A 20,918-nucleotide genomic window follows, 5' to 3' on the forward strand; every position below is an offset into this window, starting at 1 on the left:
TTTGTGTATGACAAATCTGACTTTCTAGAAAGTCCTGAAACTTCTAGCTGCTGTGTGAAGTTGTATCACAGCAAAGCATAAAGGGAAAGGTCCTCCTTGCTCCAAAACATTTGGCTTTATGGCACTTTCTCATATTGTGAAATGCTGGAACCAGCACAGAACTTGCCTCGCTGTCTTCTCTGGTTTTGATGGTTTCATCTCAAACTCCTTTATGAAAGTACTAGCAGAGAAGTGTAGTAACTGTTATTCTATTAAACAACCTTGAGATACCAGATGTATCTTCACATTTCTCTTTTTCCAGACAGGAGAAAGTAGGTGTGGTTTTCATCCAGTGCAATACAAGGCCAAAAGAGGCAGAGATTGGCATAACCCTGATGTTAGAAACAAATTTTGGGGGTACATTGAAATCGGGATTTTTTTTTTTTTTTGGTGACTTAATAATAGCATCTTCCTTACAGAATATGACAGTAAATCACTTACCTGAGGGAATTTGACAAAAGATTGGTCAAAACCTCACAGGGCCTATTGAGACACTATATTTTATAATGCCACTTCTGTGCCACTGTACAGTAGTGGCAGCTGCAGCATTTTGCTCTAAGAAGTAGGAATTGCAGTTCAAGATGGACTAAAACCAAAATATCATATCTCCATTTTTCCTATGCTAAGGCATGAGGTTGTATTCAGGCTGTGATTTTTCCTGAGTAATGCAAGCACCCACATTAATTCTGTATTTTGATTGATTTTGTTTGCTAAACTGACCACTGTGTGTATGTAGAAGGTCTGCTCCCAGGTCACAGTAATTATGGATTGCTGTAGTTCAATAGTATGTGATGTACCAGTGGGAGTTGGGGAGTTGCTGGGGAGGTTGGCAATCAAACCAAATAAACTGCTTTGGGATGCCTTCTTGCTCTGTCTCTGTGCCATATGATGATTTTTTGAATTAGTCTTCAAAAAAAACATGGCGTGTAATAAACAGTATAACTTGGCATTCAGAAGCCAGCTAGGAGCTCACGAGTACCAGCACTCAGCATGCTGCGCTCTTGGAGCACGCCGGATGGAGTTTGTGTTCGATGGAGCGCTGAGGCCACAACATCCCTCGGCGGGACAGCTCTGCAGTGTCCCCCCGTTCCTGGGCGTTCCCGTGCTGGGGGGCGTTTTCTGTGTATGAGTGTGAGTGTGTGTGTGAGTGTGAGTGTGTGTGTGAGTGTGAGTGTCTATTTGTGCATCTGAGTGCGAGTGTGTGAGTGTGAGTGTGTGTGTGAGTGTGAGTGCGAGTGTGTGTGTGTCTATTTGTGCATCTGAGTGCGTGTGAGTGTGCGAGTGTGTCTGCGCGAGTGTGAGTGTGAGAGTGTGTGTGTCTGCCTAAGTCTGACTGTCTGTGTGTGAGCGTGTGTGTCTGTCTGTGTCTGTCTGTCTGCGTGAGCGTGTGTGCGGGCGGAGGGCGGGCAGTGCCGCGGCGTGCCCGCTCTTGCCGCCGCCGCGGGCGGGACTCGCCGGGCGGGGGCTCGGCGGGGAAGGGGCCGGGGCGCGGCGGGAGCCCCATTGGCTCTTCCCGGCAGCACATGTTGCCGGCCCGGCTATAAAGGCGGCCGCGGCCGCGCTGCAGCCCGTCCTTCTGCCTTCACGCTTCTACAGGGACGCCATCAGCTCCAGTGCCGCCGCTATGGCCATCGACGCGTTTTTGGGTAAATGGTGCCTCGTCTCCAGCGAGGGCTTCGAGGAGTACATGAAGGAGCTGGGTAAGAAGCCGGCGGCTCCCCGCCCCCGAGAGGGAGGGATGGATGGATGGATGCCGGGATGCTGCCCCGGGGATGCGTTGTCGCTGCCGGCCGGCGAGGCTCTGTCCAAGGTCCGCGGAGAACATGGTCCGGAGCCGGGCCCGAGGGTGGCATGCAGCCCGGCCGAGAGCCGCGGGTGGGCGGCGGCTGCGGGGGTGATGCCGGGATTCTCCGGGATGCAGCGCCGGGGGCTCCGCGCCCTCTCGGCTCCGGGAGCAGAGCGCTGCCGGCAGCTGACCTTTCCCGGCGGGAGAGCTGCCGCCTCTGGCTCCGCGTCCCAAAGATGTCAGCAAACCTTTTTGCATCGTAATGCTGGTGCCTGTGAGGCAGGTGCCGGCACCAGCAGGCACCTTCCCGCCGCACAGCGCTGCGCCCTCCCCGCCGCCGCCTCCCTCCGCAGCGGCCGGGATTAGCAGCTGGTGCCGGCAGCCCGGCTGCGATTAGGCCGGTTCGCCCCTCCCTCACCGCTAATGCCCGGGCGGGGAGCCGGGGCTGCCCGGGATGGGGCTGCGGGGTCGGAGGGGGGCGGCTGTCGCACGGCAGAGCTGCGCCGGGGCCGGGCTGGGTCACCCCGCCTGGGGCGGCCGCACGCAGACCTGCTGAGCCGGGGCTGCCTCCCCGTGGAGTCACCTTGGGTGTCTCCTCCCGAGAAAGCCAAACTGGATCAGCTGCCTGTGGGTAACCGGCAGCCGGCTGCCCTGCCGGAGGCTGTTTGCCTGTTTGCTTCTGTGGGTAGTCACACCTTTATCTCAGGGGGATGGTCCTGGCTTGTTATCCCTCCGTCCAGGCTGCCCTGCATTGTGTAACATGAAGTTACCGGATGAAGAACACATCTAACAGACCAGGAGCCTCATCTGCAAGCTCTGATTTACCACTTTCCTGTAAGCATCCTGGCTGACAGGTGATAGATAGCTGGCAGTATCTATATGGCCCAGGAGCTATTATTTTCTTCAATTTATTCACAAATGAAAGGCATGATATTTTCTCCAGAGGCAGAAGATATAGGCTTATCCTTAGAGGGAGAAGAAGGAATTTAGGTCTTGCGTTCTTCATGTAAAATACAAAAAGCATCACTGCATTTACTATGCTCTGCAGACAGTGGTGGCTGTAATTATATTTTGGGAGGCCTGCCAGTATGTGATAGGTATGATACGAGAAAGCCTTTTTGACTGAACTCTTTGGGAGACTTTGGAGGAAATTCAAGAATTTTATGCTCTGCTTGTTTGAGCCATGGATTAGGATGCCTTGGTGCCTTGATGTCCAATGGCCAGACCTAGGCGTGTGCCAAGTTGCAACTTCAAAGTAGAAATTAGGTGCTGCAACTGCAGAGCACCTCCCATGTGTAGGCAGCACCAGACTGTTGTTTGGATTTAGATTGAAATCATAAACCCAGTGACTTTTCCATTTTACATTTACAATGTAGGCAATTAAATTTATGACAAGTCATATTTTAGGAGCCAGTCATTTACTGGATTTCACCTTTGCTGGCTACTTGTGAAACTCTCTGCCTTTGATCCTATTGATGCACCATAAATGAGACCACGCAGATTCTGCTCATTCTGTGTAAAAGAACGTTTGAGGACAAAGAAGTTGGAATTTCACTTCTTGCCATATGGAAGACATGCAGCTCATCTCTGTTTAGTTGGATCCCAAACTGTTGCTGATGAAATAGCTCCCTGATTACTCTGGCTTGGACTACAGCCACAGAATGTGTGTGGAGGTTACTGTGGCAATAATTTCCAGTTCTGATCAGAAAAGCTGGACTGAGGATAACTGTTTTTTCTCTGTGAACTCAAGCTTAAGGCTAAATCCTGGAATCTCATTTGCGTCTGGAGAACCAGGGTCTGGACAGTAATTTATTTCCCTCTCAAGGACTCAATCCTTACCTCCACATACCAGGGGAGTGCTCTGCTGACACTTGACAACATTTTTTAACAACACCAGTTGCAGAACCCAGGCACTCCCTGACTTGGTGGTACTTTCTGCCCCCTTTGGTTGCATATCAATTCATGGTTCAGATATGCACTTCCCAGTTCGATGGATTCACGTTTGTTGCCTGCTGCCCTCTTATTTGTATTTTCATCCTTCAGATCAAAAAGATTCAAGTACACCCCCCAAAGAGTGCATGCAGGTGCTGAAACAGGGTGAATCTGAAGTTTTGAGGGCTGCTGTCTCCAGATCATGACGTTTCAACCATTAGCAAATTGCTCATTTCTCCATTTCTCTGTCTTTTGCATGTGTGTGTAAGCACTATTTTTTATGATAATGATTTTCTAATTCACAACTCCGTACTTTGTAAACAGGATGTAAAATATGAAATTTAATTAAAAATGGTGTACAAATTAATGGAACCTTATTTATTGAGTAAGTTTGAATAAAGTGGGTTTATCTGTCAACAAAAATAATTTGTAGACTTTTTAAAGTGTTCAGAATTTGAAGAGAATAATTTTATTTTACTTTAAGGTTTTGCATTTGTTTTCCTTTTTGCTTTTATTTCTGTTTGAAAAAAAAATCAGTGCTCAGTTTTGGGATATCTAGAAATCCTCGAGAGGGCAAAATAAATTTAACTTTAGGTCTCTGAGGAAACAAAAGAGTAACTCTGCAAATAAGCTTTTTTTCCTTCCTCATCTGTGGAAAATTTAAAACATCCTCTTTCTTTGTGGCTCTTGAGCTTTGATTCTCAAGTGCCTAATTAAATGGGAATTAGGTATTTGAATTCTTGTGTGGCCCTAAGCCTCAGGGTTTAACTGACTTTGTGACACTCTGTGCCTCTCCCTTGCAGGTGTGGGTATGGCTATGAGAAAAATGGGAAGCATGGCCAAACCAGACGTTTACATTATTCAGGATGGGGACACGATCACCATGAAAACAGAAAGCACCTTCAAAACTTCACAGTTCAGCTTCAAGCTTGGTGAGAAATTTGAGGAAAATACATTAGATGGCAGGAAAACCCAGGTCAGTATACTAGACTTTCTGTTGAAAAAAGGCAATTCTTTGGGTGTTTTACAGAGGGAGGTGCTATTTTAAAATTACTTTTGACATGCACACTAACAGTGCTTTATTCAATGAGCAGTTGTCTCTGTAAGTCTCATTGAAATATTTTTTTTAGCATGGATTAAGCAAATTCCAAAGAGGGAGAGTGCTGAAATCAATAGTCTTGTGTATTTTGCTGTTTTCATTTTGTAGCAGAAGCATTTTTTTTAGTAAAACTAACAGACCTCTAAATCCCTGCTAAAGCCAAATGTCACTTCATTTGAAGCCTGTGGAAAAAAATGCCATTGATGTTTAATCAGAGGCAATTCAGCCCTAGGGTTAACCTTTCTGCTCTGTCCCATATTTGCATAACAAGAGAGCCCGGTTCAGTGTGGGGTGGGATCATAGACAGCAAGGTAACCATGTGAATCACAGGCACTAAACTCCAGTTTTAGAAGGCAGAATTTCTCCTTGAACCTAGAAGGGAGAATATTTATCTCAAAGGAGGTAAAATGCAAAAGATATCTTTTATTTCCTCTCTGTTTATTACCCCCCTCCCTCCAGCCACACAGTTTCAGTTCATCTATTACTGCAAGATCAGATAAATGCTACACAAAAGCTCAAAGCCCATGTAACAAAGACATAAACAGAGAACATCTTCTGCTACTGTTAATATGCTGTCAAAGATTTGTCTGATGCAGAAATGTGTCAGAGCAGTGCGTGAATGATCAGTGAGTTAGTTAACTGTATGAAGAGGATTGATAAAATGTTTAAAATAATTTCCAGCATTGTAGTTGTCAATGATAAAATTATTATTGAGTGGGCTGGGATGGGAATCTTTCATTTGGAATAAGGTGTTGAAAAGCCTCAGTGCTGCCCAAATGTCATGGGGAAAATATTGACGGTCAGGTTCTTCTTTCAGACCCTTGTCAGCTTAAAAGATGATGGGTCATTGATTCAAGAGCAGGAATGGGATGGCAAGAAGACCACAATAACAAGGAAGCTAGTGGATGGACAATTGGTGGTGGTGAGTTCAGTCCCACTTTCTGATCCTCAGGCACTGCTGGTTGGTAGCCTGAAATGTAACTCCTAATGTGTCTTTTTTCCCTGTTGGTCTGCACTGAGAGGTAAATTAATAAATCCATTCTTTATCTTCCAGGAGTGTGACATGAACGGTGTCAAGTGTGTTAGAGTCTACCAGAAGGCATGAGGACATCTTCAGGTTCAGTAGGAACTTGCTGCAAACAACTCAGTTCAGTGGACAGAGCTCCTTTTCACTCCATATTTTCCTTTTCCCTGTTTTCTAGTATTTCAATGGACTGAGTAGCTGAGTGCAATTCTTTTTAAAGGCCGTGATGTAACTATTATGTAACTATTCTGAACTTTGGCTATTAAATAAAATTGTTGAATATATGAAGTGGAAACATTGTTACTAGTGGAATTTTAAGTGAGGTTTCAAAAAAAAAATTTTTGGTTTTAGGCTCTACTACAATCTGCCTTCAGCACAAAACAAGCCAATATATCAAACATCCCTACTTTCTAGGATAGTAAAATTTGAAATAGGAACAACTCCACAGCCCAAACTTTGAATGTTTTTTCTAACTTCCATGTTACAAAACAATTGTGTGGGTATAAATACGAGACAATCTAAATTGGTGTTTAAGTAGAGGAATGGATTTTCAGGGTTAGCTTGGGTTTTTTTTTTGTTTCAAACCCCCAGTTTTCTTAATACATAACACCCACAGTATTTCTCAATATATAATACCCAGTTTTCTTAATCTCAAGATATACCAGTAAGCCAATGAACATGATAAATCTAAGCAAGCACATACACACTTTCTTGAAAGGAAGCCTTATTTTAAGAAGACTTTTCCTAGCAAAACTCTTATTACTTGTCTAGTAATGTTCTAAAAATTCTTAACCAAAATTGCTGAAATACTGCCTAAAACCTAAAGCTGCATTTTTTTTTAAACTTGTTTGAAACACCTAGCAATGGAGTATATATGCTTTGAAGTGCCATAATAAATAATCAGAAATATCAGTGTCTTGAGTATTACTTTTACAATGGTTGGGAAACAGAGCTTATAATGCTACTATTCTGCCAAAGAGATGTCAGATGAGACAAAAATTTAAAGGATTTAGGTGAATTTCTGTGATACCAGACAAGCATGTCCTAAAAGTGAAACCATTTGGTGACAAAAAGGTTTTTATGAATTCAGGAGCCCTGGGGAATGTGCAATTGCCCAGGTCCTGTTTGCTGCATCTATCATTGCAAAATCAATTTTTACTTCTGAGATTTTAGCTGCTCAGTGCATGTATCATATTGCTGAGCTTACTCAAATAGAAAATTCTGTTATGTTGTGTTCATTCTGTGAACCATAGAAAGTGTCTTTCCCCATAATTTTGGACCATTTATCTTTTTCATAACTTTAGGACTGCTTACAATGTCATCCCCTTTACCTCTGTGACCTGAAAGCATTTAGCCCTGGAGAATATTTCTTGCAATTTCTTTCTGTGACTCCTTTTTGGATTGTCCTTTTTCACAACATTTTCTAGTAGTATTTTTCCTCATTTTAATATGAACCCTAAAGCTAGAGGATTCAGTCTTACACAGACATTAGAAATAGAAGGAATCTACCCATAGATGTAATATGTAAAACAAACGGATCTGATAAGGGACCTACTAAATTTCAGATCAGAAATAGACTAAACAGCATCAGGCATGATATGAAAATCCTGCCTCCCTTCCTAAAGAGACAGTGTTGCTGCTCTCAACTGGGCGTTAAGCCTTCTATGAGGTCACTGCTCTATCACTTAGCCCTGCTTTGTTTACTCCTGATCCTGGGTAGTGTTAATTGTTTATCTTTCATTTGAATGGAAAAACAGTCCAATGTCTTTTCTAGGACATCCGTTTTGATTACAATGAGATCACTTCTTGTAAAACAAAAGGCAGAAGAGTGTCTTCTTACACTGATTTCCTTTGGAAACGAGGCTTATAAAGTCTGTGTATCTGTGCTCTCCAAATTCAGGCACATGTGAAGTAGAGGCTAGAGGTCCCAAAGATAACTATTCTTCCTTAAATGCCATGAAAATAGGTGGCCTGATGAAGGAGATGGACCATTAAAGTACCTTGATGATGGAAAGACTGCACATGGAAGTGACACCTTGACATTAAATGGAAGTAAAACATTACAAGAGCTCTTGGCAGACATAAGTTATCTTAAGCACAGAAGCTGACCAATGATAAGAGGCAGATCAAGAGGAAACTGTAATTCTTTAGAGCTAATTCTCCAGAACTACATAGTCTCACATATTTATTTGCTTTATTTTGATGTTAGCTCCAGCCTCAGTTGCCAGCAACTTCAATGTAAGTGTACTGTGACCCAGAACTCCCATATATACAGCCTGCTTGTGTTAGATTAGACCATACACTAAAAATGATGATTGTTCTATAGTACTGCAAGCTAAAATTTATAATGTTCAAGACTTGAAAATATATTTAGTTCCCAGTTTCCTCCTATTATTTATTATACTAGAAAAAAGCTTCACTCTTTGTGAGTTTATACACGCAATATTCCCATCAGAGCAAAATAACCAATTGTCCTGACATTTGAATAGCTGTAGCTCACTGTATCACATATGAAGGCAGAAAATAAGACTTCTGAGTAGAACTGAAGAAGAAGAAGTTGTGCGTTATCCAGCCAGGACTGCTTTATAATGATAAAGAAATAAACGAGGAGACAAGTTTTGTTGCGACATTTTAGTGCATGTTTCTTAAAATACTTTGCAGGGATGAAAGAATCATGTTTAGCAAATGAAGCTGCAAGTAGATTTTGCTCAAAGAGAAGCAGCTTCCATGTCCAAAACACATTCATTTAAAGTCACGAGTAGTGTCCCATTTATATCTTTAAATCTCACTGTCTTCTCAAATTGGTGTAGTTCTGCTGTTCACAAGGAAGAGGCTGCTGTTGATGTGTTTGCTGGTTTGTGGGTGAGTGGGTGGGTAGGTGGAGTTTTTTTGGTAGTGAAGTGGGATAAAGGAGTAGAAAATGAAGTTGTTGAGTAATTTAGATCTGATATTTCACCACATTAGGGAAGTGTCTTGTTTGAGCTTTCCAGGAACACTAATGAAATGGCACTGTGCTCTGTGGACCGTGTGCTGGCTCTGTACAATGCTCAGACTATTAAGGATTTTCCTGTTATGGTTTGGTATTATGATTTATTTCAGAATTGTTATCCTACTTTGCCTGCAATCTCTGCAATTAACACTGGCTTTTCCTCTTCCTCTCCCCTTCCTACCTCACACATGCCCTCCACATCAAAGTTTTTTAATAAACAAAGCCCATGGTAGGAAACATCTCAGTTTTCTGAGAATATGGTTTGACTGATAGATGTCAGCTGTCCAGAAAAAAAAGAGTGCTTATTTCTTCAGGTGTGAAGATCAAGTGTAGGAAGACAGTTTTACTCTGTCATTGGACACTTGGGCTATATTAACTGAGACTCAAAGATCTGAAAAGCAAATTAATCATTGAATAAGCACTCTTTTTTTCCAGGTTAAGACTTAAAAAATCTAGTATTGAATAAACCACCTATCTACTTCTACGTAATATTATGTTCTATGAATTCTGTTGCTTCTTAAAGCAGTCCATTCAAAGTAACTTTTATTAAGGTCAAATGCTGAAAATAAGTGCCCTGTAAATATTTCTCAGGGTCCTAAGAGAGACCTGGTTCTCTGCCCAGAAGCCCCATTTCAGCTCAGCCTGAGGTGTCAGTGTGTGCCCGAGCTGGTTATCAGAGGATAAGTCTCCAGCACAGATATCTTCAGATTTTACACAAAAAAATCATGCTTAAAACTAATTTCTGTGAAGGAACTGCCATGTTGTTTATATTCTACATAAAATGGCTCAACAAAAATAAAAGCAGTAATGCAGACCAGTTCCACTCAGACCTTTGTTGGTGATTCCTTCCTTGCCTGAGTATGTGCTGGCACAATGAATGGCTTATAAACCTTTGCACTGTGTTGATTATTTGTGATTGTAGGGAAAAAAAAAGCCAGTGTGAGAGTGGGTGGGAACAAGTTAACATATATTAATTATTCTTTGATGCCTAATTTCAGTCCCATTGTTCAGCCCTGAGAGGATTTAGCACTATTTTCTTACGTTTTGGAGAAAATCCAGCATCTGTGTAAACACATTTTTGTCCCATGGTTCTTCCAGCTTTGGCTTTTCAGCCCTTGCACATCAAATTAAGTTTTTGTTGACACTTCCCAGAATGGTTTTACTTCATACTATTATTTCAGAGGAAAAGGAAACACTACGAGAGACCTTGCTCCCAAGAGTGAATTTGGTTTCCTTTCCAGCAAAAATGTTTTCAAAAAAATCAATTCCCTCTCCCAGGTGGTCCTAATTACATGCTGAAGATATTTACATGTGAAATTCATTATAGTTTGAGAAGAAATGTAAAGCTTCTGCAACACATGCGACCTAGAACCAGTTTCAAATAATGTCCTACAAAAATCTGCTGAATCCCAATTAGTATTATTGACACTTTAAAATAAATAACATGTTTGTCATTAATCAGAGATTTGCACTCTGAAATTAAATACCATAAGACAAACATCCCAGTCTGAGGACCATGCATACCACTTATCTAGGACTGGACTTTTTGTTCCCCCAGGCAGAGCATCTGCTTCCCTTGGGAATTCCTGCTTGAAATCATTGAGTCTACCTTCAGAAAAGGTGTTACCTAAGGGTGAGCTCATTGTACAGCGCAAGTGTCCAAGAGAAAATTGAGTGCAATTTTAAAGCTAGGAAGGCAGGGAGTTGCTGCTGCATACCCCAGGGGCATTCGTGTTCTGTGGCTTGAATGTCTGTGGCATGGGCTTCTGGGGCTCTGTGATAAAGTCCTGCATGGTGATCAGCAAATTCAAAAGCATACAGAGTAGGATAGCCTGCATGGCTTGACCTCCAGGGAAACCTTGAACTGAGATCAGAGAGTCCATGACAGGGATTCCTAGAGTACAAAGGCTCCTTGGGTACATGCTAAGTTGAGCTGAAGGCAACTCAGACTGACTCTTCACTCTAGAAATTATGACCAGGCCTTGTTATGGCAATTTAATTCAATAAGTAGCAGTAGAGTATACCAGTAGGAATTATTCCATTTTATTGTCTAGTGTACTTAAGGCAAAATATTAATACTATCTATTAGACTGTGTAAAGCAGTGTCTGATACTGGGATTTGCTCTGGGTTCTTTCTATTGTCTCATCTCATTCTCCTAAACTGCCTTGCTTTGTCCAGACTTATACAAATAAAGTTCAGAAAAGGAGACGTTTCTATTCTTTGACATTTATACTTTTCTGTTGGTGAGATGCAGAATGAAAATGCAAGGTGCATTTCTCTGCTGGGTGTGTTGTTTGAATAACTGCATTCTTATTGCCCGCTGCATGGAACATGGCCCTGCTGTAAAGGGCTAGCTTAACTGTTGGCTGCTTTTCTGAAACTGTGACAGAGCAAAGGAAGCCAATTGAATAGGACAGACATCACACATGCCTCAGTGCCTTAACATCCTCACTTCTCCTTCCCCCTGTTGTTAGCACAACACAGTCCATGCTTATCTGAGCCTAAGAATTCTCCTTCTGTATGCTCACTTTCTTCATAAAGGTTATTCTTTTTTTCCTATTTTAAAAAAAGATTACTAGGTCACTCAGACTCTGGTTCTGAACATCCAGCTGTTGGGGTAAAGTGGAACAGGTTTTAAGAAAGATAAGAATTAATATGTGTATCTCGTCCAGTATCCCCCTCTTTATTTTTTTAAGCTTGTTTTTCTTTGCTCTGTTTTTCAGCACCAAGAGAATGACAAAAACTAAGTGCACAACTTTCCACTCCAACTACATGCAATGTTATACATGGCAGCCATCTTGAAAGTCTGATTTTAAAGCAGTAAATGTCTAAGCAATATTATCCAGAGATTTAATTGTTTCCACGTGCTCTTTGTTCTTATGCTTGTGCTGAAGTGGTTTCAAGCAAAATTTTCTGCAGTATTTAATCAGTATAGTCCTGACCTAAGAAAGTAGATAAATTTGTTTTTATGCAAAAAGCCAATCTCTGCTGAATTAATTTTTTAAAATAGTGACAGTGCTACTAATTTCTGAATGTAATTTGTGATAATCAAATGAAGTAAACAACTTCATCTGGAAAGACCTGTTTCCTTTATTAATCTGTCAGCTAAAGCTCCACAGACCTGGACAAATTTCATCATCTCTGGATGGAGCTGGAACTCGAGTTTCGAGCTGGAATGCAAAAATTTATAGCTTAATTTTTGATTTCTGCCTTGTTATCATCTTAATTTGCAGGGTTCTGAGATTTTCTCTCATGTTTAGATCTGCTCCCAGTTAGTCATATCTGTCAAATATACATTAATCTGGGAAGTTACTCGATTATATCCCGACCCTGTGATCAATGTTTAAGGCACAGTCATAGGTCTGCAGAGGAGAAGGAAGGAAAAAATTAAAATTAAATATACCTTGATATTACATGACCAAAATAATAAGTTTGTGAAGAAAGGTCTCCCCTGATATTTTTCTGTTACAGAAAACACAAATTTGAAAAATTACCTATTCTTGGAAAATGAAGTGTACCAAACCTTTAGGAATGTTTAAAACATCTTAGATAAAGCTGTGAAAACTCAGGCCATCACCTATAGCTCTAATTCATGTAGATAGTGACTTATTTGGATACGGCTAGTATCCCTCCTTGTGATTAAAAACTCTGTCTGTGTGAGAGGTTGTCCAGACATCTACTGGAATTTCCCTTTCCTCCAGCTGATAATCCTTTTGGTCAGCTGTGTCTTTATTCCACTGTAACTGACTATTTTCTGAGCAATAAAATAAATTTTTTTTCTCTATTCAGTGAGATTTCTCTGGTTGAGTTGTACTCATCCCTTCAAATTTCAGGAGATGTTTTGCACTCTTCCATGCTTTCTTCTATAAATTTTACTAGAGAGTTAACTTCTGCTTTGAGGCTGAATCCTACTGACTAGGATTTCTGGGCTGGATTCCTGCTAAAATCAAGAGCTAAGTGCATTTATTATAAAGGCACTGATAGCATCTTGTGAAGAAACAGCCTTTGATATCAATGGAAAGCCTTGCATTACTGCAGTGTGATTGGATTAGGCTTTAGTAACTGAAAACTAATATCAGACACCAAGACTGAATAATTAATTTTAAGAAATATTACTGACTCTTTAAATTATAAAAATTTCCTTCTTGATGCTTGTAATACTTATGATGGGAATAGAGTTCACCGGGAACACAATTTGAGTGGCACATAAAGTTTGATAAATTCATATATTCATTTATTTATTTTGATGAACCTAATATTTAGAGCAGAAAGGAGAGATCACTGCTGCTGGTATGGTTCTATTATGCTCTCACTGTCTTATTCTTGGAATAAAGAGTAGCATGTGGAGAATGAAGCATATTTTATTCTCTTGGTGTAATTTTTATTTAATTACCCTATTATAGAGAAAATATTTCCCTACTTGCCTTCAATAGTATCAACAGATTTTAGTAGAAAGACTATGCAGTTGCATCAGAATATTCAGTTAACATTTCACTGTTAACTTTGATCTACTTTTTTTTTCTTTAATTTAATGCTTGTTGGGACATCTTTTGAAGAAAACACCAATAAAACATGTTGTAGAATATCATGTCTGTACAGTTACCTCACGTCACAGAAAACAAGGCTGTAATTCATTTTTTACTATCTTATACAATGGGTGGTTATCCTTGCAAGTCTTGAAATTAACTTGACATAATAAAATGCCAGTTTTTAATAAGCAGAGCAACTTGCTTTGCATGGTAATTTGCATGTAGATGCATCAAGGAGAAAAAGGAAAATGTTATACTACATTATTGCTGTGAATCCAATGGATTTGGAAAAGCCAGATTTATTTAGTGCATAGGTCTCATTACCATCAAAATTATGCTAAATGAGATATCTCTTATGACTCCAATTATTCTTTGAAACATACACTTGGAGGTGATTTGATGTAAATTCAGATGTTATTTGAGAATAAGAGGTTGCATGAATAAAAGCATGATTTTATTAACACAGTTACTTGTAATATTGAAGCCAAGAAGAACCAGTGCAAGTTTTCTCATGTGATGTGCACTTCAGAGGTGCATTTCACAGGCACACTTCTTGTAGGGCAGAGCAGCAGAACCTCTGTTTTTATAACTTTGCCTTTCTATCAAATAAAACTGTGCCTCTTGAGAATTCTGGTGGGCCTTAGAAGTGATTGGTTTTTCTAATGATCAGTGTCTGATTTGGCCAGCCATGGAGTTCTCCTTCAGATGCAGATGCCGAAGCACTCACTGACCCCTGGCAATAAATTGCATTTACTGTTCAAAGGTTTTATTTATGCAAAAGGAAAAAATTGTGAAGAACTGGTAAGAATTGGTAAGCGACCACGGCATAGGTTCTGTCCCCTTTTTGTCCTTCAGTGAGGCTAGGTCAAGCATTTTACATAGTGAAAGGACTCTTCAAAAGGTAAGCTCGAACATTTTACTAATTTTGCTTATCTTTATATTAGGACATTTAAAAGGCTTTTGCTTATTTCTGTTCTGTAACACGATGGATGTAGTGAAATTAATTCAACTTTCATTTTTTTATAGGTCTTTACTAGTTAATATTCCCACGTTGTAAAAGAAGAATTTCCAAAGGATTCTTTATGAGTATTTAATGTTCTACTGCTGTATAGTACATTTATTCTAAATACTGAAAGAAGTTTAAAGCTGAAAGGATTCAGATGCTAAGCTCAAGTATAACTGTGCAAATGAAGTTTTATTCTACTGAAGCCAAATACATGATTTTCTTTTTTATGGAATGACTCTTAAGTTAACACTCTCCTAGTTTCTTGTATGCTTTTCAATAGTTTGATATCCTTCCTTCCTTCCTTCCTTCCTTCCTTCCTTCCTTCCTTCCTTCCTTCCTTCCTTCCTTCCTTCCTTCCTTCCTTCCTTCCTTCCTTCCTTCCTTCCTTCCTTCCTTCCTTCCTTCCTTCCTTCCTTCCTTCCTTCCTTCCTTCCTTCCTTCCTTCCTTCCTTCCTTCCTTCCTTCCTTCCTTCCTTCCTTCCTTCCTTCCTTCCTTCCTTCCTTCCTTCCTTCCTTCCTTCCTTCCTTCCTTCCTTCCTTCCTTCCTTCCTTCCTTCCTCCCTTCCTTCCTTCCTTCCTTCCTTCCTTCCTGCCTCCCTCCCTCCCTCCCTCTCTTCCCTACCCTATTTTCCTTTTCTTTTACAAGACATGTGAGGTTGCAAGGAAGAGCACTGTTCTTGATTACTATTCCACTTATATCTCAAATAAGTGTATTATAGAAAAAATAATAAAAAGAAGAAGGAAGGATCTTTAACAAATCATTTAATTCCCTCTTCTACCACAAACCTGAATCAATGATGTCTATGTTGTTTCTGAGAAGTAACAGTCGAGGTACTCTTAAAACACTTCATGAATGGAGATCCCACATTCTTCAATAGTAGTATTATTCAAATATTACTAAAGAAAAAGATAGGTCCCCCTTGTTGCAGAGTTCAACCCTGCAACATAACTTATGAAATAGAGGACTATTTCATAAGTTAATGTGGGTGCCAACATACTGATATGTATAAGGTATTTTTCTTCTAATCATTCTTCACAATTAGACAAATGCTTTCTTGGCAGCTCCCTCTCAAGATTTTTCACTCCATGGTTTTGCTTCTGTCTTTCTTACAAGCTCTGCCTGTGCATGCAGGACAACTCTGTCTGGTGTTCTGCTGTTTGCATTGTTGACAATGAGTAGGGACTGATAAGGTCCTACTATCAAACTGATTGTTTCTCCAGGTTCTGTTTACTCTGGGTTTACGTAATCCAGAGTCCATTCAGGCTTGGGATGTGCCACAGCAGCATGCTGAGGCTGTCCCTGTCACTGGTGGTGCTGTGCTCTGCACAGTGACTCTGCTTCTCTGCTGACCCAGGGGCTCCGAATTTCTTGGCTGCCCTGCAAGCCTTAGAATTCACGTGGGAAAATGGGAGTGTGGTGCTGAGTGGAATGAATTAATCCAGATTCCATTTTTAACTGCAGTTATGTGGTTTAGGTTGGGATGAAGAAACAGATGGTCCTTTAGAAAATCCTGAAGAGCTTCACTTTCACCATCTGATGTATTACTTTTTCCATATGAGAAGAATTTGCTAGAAAAATACATTAATTTCTCCTAGTACTTTCTACAAAGGGACACCTAAAAAGTTCTCTTAGAAAAGCACCTACAACTAAGCAGTCCAAGTAAAATTATCATTTGCAAAGTCTGAGAACAGCCTGGGGACTGATGTAGGATCTTTTGTTCATGTACTTCTTCTAACTGCACTTAAATAGTGCAGTTACTGCGGTTTGAGTGTTATTCATTTATAGACAAACCTTGCAATAGCATCTATTAGAAGCTATTTGGGCTATAACAGCTGTTGCACCATGTGGAGTCAGACTCTTCTCACCAAACCTCAACTGGAGGGCCAAGCCGAGGTGCTTTGCTCCTGCCACAGCAGTGATGAAGGGCAGACATGACCTGGAAATGCCAGGTGGCAGTCTGAGGAGTAAACTGCCAAGCACACGGTGAATACACTTAGCTATCTTCCAGGGACACACATGGTACCCTCTAGCACTAGAAGCATGACACAGTAGGAGGTCCAGAGCCTACCCCTCATCCCACAAACCTCACAGGAGTTGCGTGAATCACACAACGTGCTCCAAATTCATGAGTCACACAAAGCACATACAAACTGTTATGGCTGGAACTGCATGCTTGCAAGGTGTGTTTTACTAGATCTGTTGTCTAGCTGTGCAAAAATTGTTCATTTGTGAAGTCAGTTGTTTTTGGTTTTGTTATCCCTGTTAAAGATCTTTAGATGGGTATTTTGTGTTAGCAGACAGCAGCACAGAAATAGGCACTGTCATTAATTACCCGTGAATAGCTGTCTCTGACGAGTTTTGTGTTATGCTGGACTCCATTGTTTAGATTTCTTTTAGAGACTTCTAAAAGCCACTGGATGTTGTTGTCTCTACCATGAAAAGCAGTTTTCTTCTAGGAATCTCCAGCACAGGAGGTTCTTGAGATTTTGTCCTCTTGAGTCAGCAGCTTGGGTAGAGCTGTTGAAGAGCTTTGCTCTGCAACAGCAAGCAGGTTAAGCCTCTCTAGGCGCCAGCCCCCAGTTAGCCAGCACAGTTTCTGCTGTGCTGTCCCTGCATCTGACCATGACACCCAGTTCACTTCTGTGCATCAGGTGGGTGTGTGCTCTTGATCCGGTCTTTTTGCAAAGTTCATGAATTCGAAGGGTTTTGTTAAGCTATTGACACAGACTTTTCACAGTCCATCTGAGCTCTGAGTCCTTCTAAGTTCAGCCTTGGGAAACACCCACATTTTTCTGCAGAATATTCAGAGTATCTTAGATGATGGAACATTGTTGAGCGTCACATTTAAAGGATGATTTTGTAAAGATACAGAAACAAACTGAGTACAACACTTTCCTTGGTTTTCTTTGGTAGTTTTACTCTACCCCAGGTGTTCTTTTGATTCCAGGTTGATGCCATCACTCACAGCTCCTGTGCTCACCTCCTGTTTCATGAAAAGGACTTGGAAAATTGCCTGATCATCTCACCCAAACATCTATAACCACCTAGTGCCACCCCACCTCAGAAGTGTTTAATATAGCTGAATTTTTCCATTGTTTACATGACGGGTTGCAAAGGGCAGTTGCCTCAGACAGGTGTGCCTCATCCTCAGGACAGAATTTGTTCAGCTGTGTGTTTTCTTAGATTACTGTAGTAACTGTCTTCCAGTAGGATATTGAATCCTTTCCTCCTTTGACTGACCCACCCCCTACTTCCTCTTCCTCTAGAATATTTGCATTTTTCTGCGAGGACCACTAGGTGTCACAAGTACTCACAACTAAACTATAAAATCCTTTAAAATATTAGTCCAGACATCTTGATATTTCTCTAATCAATGGGTCCAAGAATTTTGGTATAGACCTGACATGTATGTGGGGGCTGCTGGATGTAATAAAAAAGTCAGATACTTCAAGCTGGTGCTTACAGAACAGATCCATGTTGTTTCATAGCAAACAGTTTAGCATTCAAGGGAGCTATACCCGTTGTGAAAGGACCTTAATTCAGCTAACCAGAGAAAATTCAAAAGTTGGACCTGATCCGAAAGATCAGCAGACTGTGTGTAACACAAGGAAATATGCTGGTGAAACAGGGTGTATAGAAGTAGAGTAAAGAAAGAGCTCCACCCTGAAAAAAGGTTATGGTTAAGAAACAGAACAATCCCTTGGTTATATTTAGATAATTTTCCAACTAAATCTGAGTTTTACATGCCAAAAACAAGACATATTTTTCTTTTCTTCTCCCTCGCCCCTACTTCCAACCTTCCTGTTTATAACCAATCATTGTTGCCTACCAGTTTGAATTTGACACTAGAGGAGAGGATGTATTCTCAAGTTTCCCAGTGGGAATCACAGTACACCACTAGTTGACTCTGTGGGACCCCACAACACTGATCTGTTCTGAATCAGAACAGAGAAGAGGATATTTCCTCTTCTCTGGAAAGAGGAAGAGGATATTTCAGTTGTTTCAAATGTCACAAAGCCTTAACTCTGTTAACCCACATTTTATTTGTTTGTTTGTTTGTTTGTTTATATTATAGGTGTTTCCGTTTCCAGGAGTACTTTTCTACCTAAAAACAAGCCTCCAGCACTCCCCCAGCATGCAGCACATCCACCTACAGATGCACTGCCCGTCCTTTTGGTGCTTTTGGAGGCATGGCTCAGTGCACCATTATACTGTGCACTGAACAAGTGGCACAAGAGAATATTTTCTATGTAAGTGGAGGGAACCCCAAATCTTTCCATCTAGGACCTCAATGCAGCTGAGTCCTGTGGAAGGCACAAGCCTTTGCAGCTTCCCAGTGACACCTACTTACATCAGTTAGGTCTGGAGCTGCAGCAAGGCACAGGAGTGGAAGGAGATGAACACAGAGGATGAGAGCTATTGTCAAAAGGAGTATGTATGAATATTAGAATAATGACAATCCTGCTTCTGGTATTATAATCCTCAAGATCACCCTATATCTTGTGGCAGGATTCTGAAGGCACTGCAGTAGGAACTGGATTCCTTGTGTTTCTTACCTCTCCAATTCCTGTAAGACCCTTTCTATCAATTTCAAAAATTCTCTGTAAATTGCATGATTTTGTAATTCTCTGTAATTTTTCTCTGAAAAAATTCTCTGTAATTGCCAATGGCTCTGTATCCTGTTGTCTGCCATATCACTGGAATGATTTATTTTATTTATAACTGGATAACCAGCATTTTTAACTGGTTAGATAGCATAAAGGGAGATATGTAGGAAACAGCCTTGATGAAAGGTTTTAATACTTCCATGGATCTGTTCTGAGCAGATTCAGAATTATACCTTTCCTCCTTTTTCCATATTGTAAAAAATATTTTCCTCAAAATTGGAACAGTTTTATACAGAGTAATTTAAAATATTACATGCAGTTAGGGGCTTGATCAAATGTGGCATTACTGCATGACATCCAAACAGACAGACAGTGTTATAAATCTGGAGTGGTCTATTATACTGTTGTTTTAAGGTGGCAAGATGGCATAATGGCTTTGGGCTATACCAGATGGTGAATTTAGGCACTGAGAAGTCCTTCTCAGCTCCTGGAATAGAATGCATCACCCTGAAAGAAGCAAAGACCATTCACCCCTTTTCTAAAATAGTACTTCAAAGATAACGATTGACATCGTCATGTAGCTGTGAGTTATTTCTTACTAAAGCTGCATAATGCTTACTAGTAATGCCATACGGTTCACTATCAGTCAAATTAATCATTCATTCAAGACAGCTAATTTGCTTCTAAATGCACTATTTTGAATGAATGCTGAATATTATGAACTGTAATTAAGTAGCCACCTGCTGCACCTTTATGACATTATGTTTGGCATATTGCTGCAATAATCTAAACTGTGCTTCAAGGTAGGGTTCAGCTCCTGATAATATTTTGTTAATAACCTACCATGTAAACAAATACAATCAATTATGGCAAGAGTTAATTGCAGTGTTGAATCATTTTCTTACAACACTTAAATAAGTTATCAGATTGATTCAGAAAGATTTTGAACTTTACTTGTATTTAAATGAAGGTGTGTCCTGAACCGTAATAGGTGCAATGACAAAGATAAGATTAGGGAGGTACCTTTGTAACAGGGAAAGACTTTTGCTGCCCAGTGCTCTGTGAAGAACAGGCATTTTCCAGGCAGAAATCTATGTCTATCTCCACATATGGGGCCTGGCCTCTTCAGGGATGTTTCTTCTATTTGCCAACCAGAAACAATAATTGAAAAAAAGAATGTTGCATTTTGCTACCACTGGGGTGTGCCACTTAAAAGGATTATGATTTCTGCCCAGTAATTCATTCTCCTGCTGCTTCATCCCAGACCAGCGCCCTTTCCGTTCACATGGAATTTCTTGCACGTGAAAATCAAACCACTTTGCAAATTGCTGAAATCAGTCATCACTCTCTTCTTCTAAGAGAGAGGAAACAAAGAATGAAGAGGTGCCATTTCTTGGCCAGTGCCACTCAAACATAGCAGTCAAAGACCAGAGGAGTGTCTGTGTGCCTGCTGGCAGGGTTTATTGCTCCTGAAGCCTGCCATTTGGATAGTCCTTTGCTTTTAGCTATGTAATTAGTCTCTTTGCCTTATCAGCAGGAAATCTCCAACATTTGCAGACAAGTTCCTCCTATCTCCCTTGCACACCTATTTTGTAAGAGGATATTCCCCCAAGAATATCTCCTTCCTTCACTGGTGAGGTGAAGACAAGACCTATCTGAGATAGCCAAGTTTTAGATGATGAGTTTTAAAAGTGAGTTGAATCCCACAACTAGAGCACTTCATAACCCACTGCAGCATGTTCAAACTGGAGGAGAGAAGGCTTAGGGAGCACCTAAGTGCTCCCTTATAATATTTTTGAGATTACCTAGAAAAGAGAATCAATCTCAATACCAACTTGCATGGTGGGATAATGAAATAAAGTTATCATAATACGAAATAGGGCAGTGTCTGACTGGATAAAAAGA

At 40.7% G+C, this 20,918-nt stretch overlaps 1 protein-coding gene across 1 annotated transcript; it reads left to right on the top strand.

Annotated features, from left to right (window-relative positions):
• Positions 1–1,444: 1,444 nt before the first annotated feature.
• Positions 1,445–6,789, top strand: LOC119697963 (fatty acid-binding protein 5). Its single transcript, XM_038129372.1, has 4 exons — positions 1,445–1,739; positions 4,561–4,733; positions 5,674–5,778; positions 5,911–6,789. Exons 1-4 carry the CDS (start codon positions 1,664–1,666, stop codon positions 5,959–5,961), a joined length of 405 nt encoding a protein of 134 aa, XP_037985300.1. The 5' UTR covers positions 1,445–1,663; the 3' UTR covers positions 5,962–6,789.
• The last annotated feature ends 14,129 nt before the right edge of the window (positions 6,790–20,918 follow it).

The sequence above is a fragment of the Motacilla alba genome, chromosome 2, assembly GCF_015832195.1.
Source record: "Motacilla alba alba isolate MOTALB_02 chromosome 2, Motacilla_alba_V1.0_pri, whole genome shotgun sequence".
Classification (NCBI taxonomy): Eukaryota; Metazoa; Chordata; class Aves; order Passeriformes; family Motacillidae; genus Motacilla; species Motacilla alba.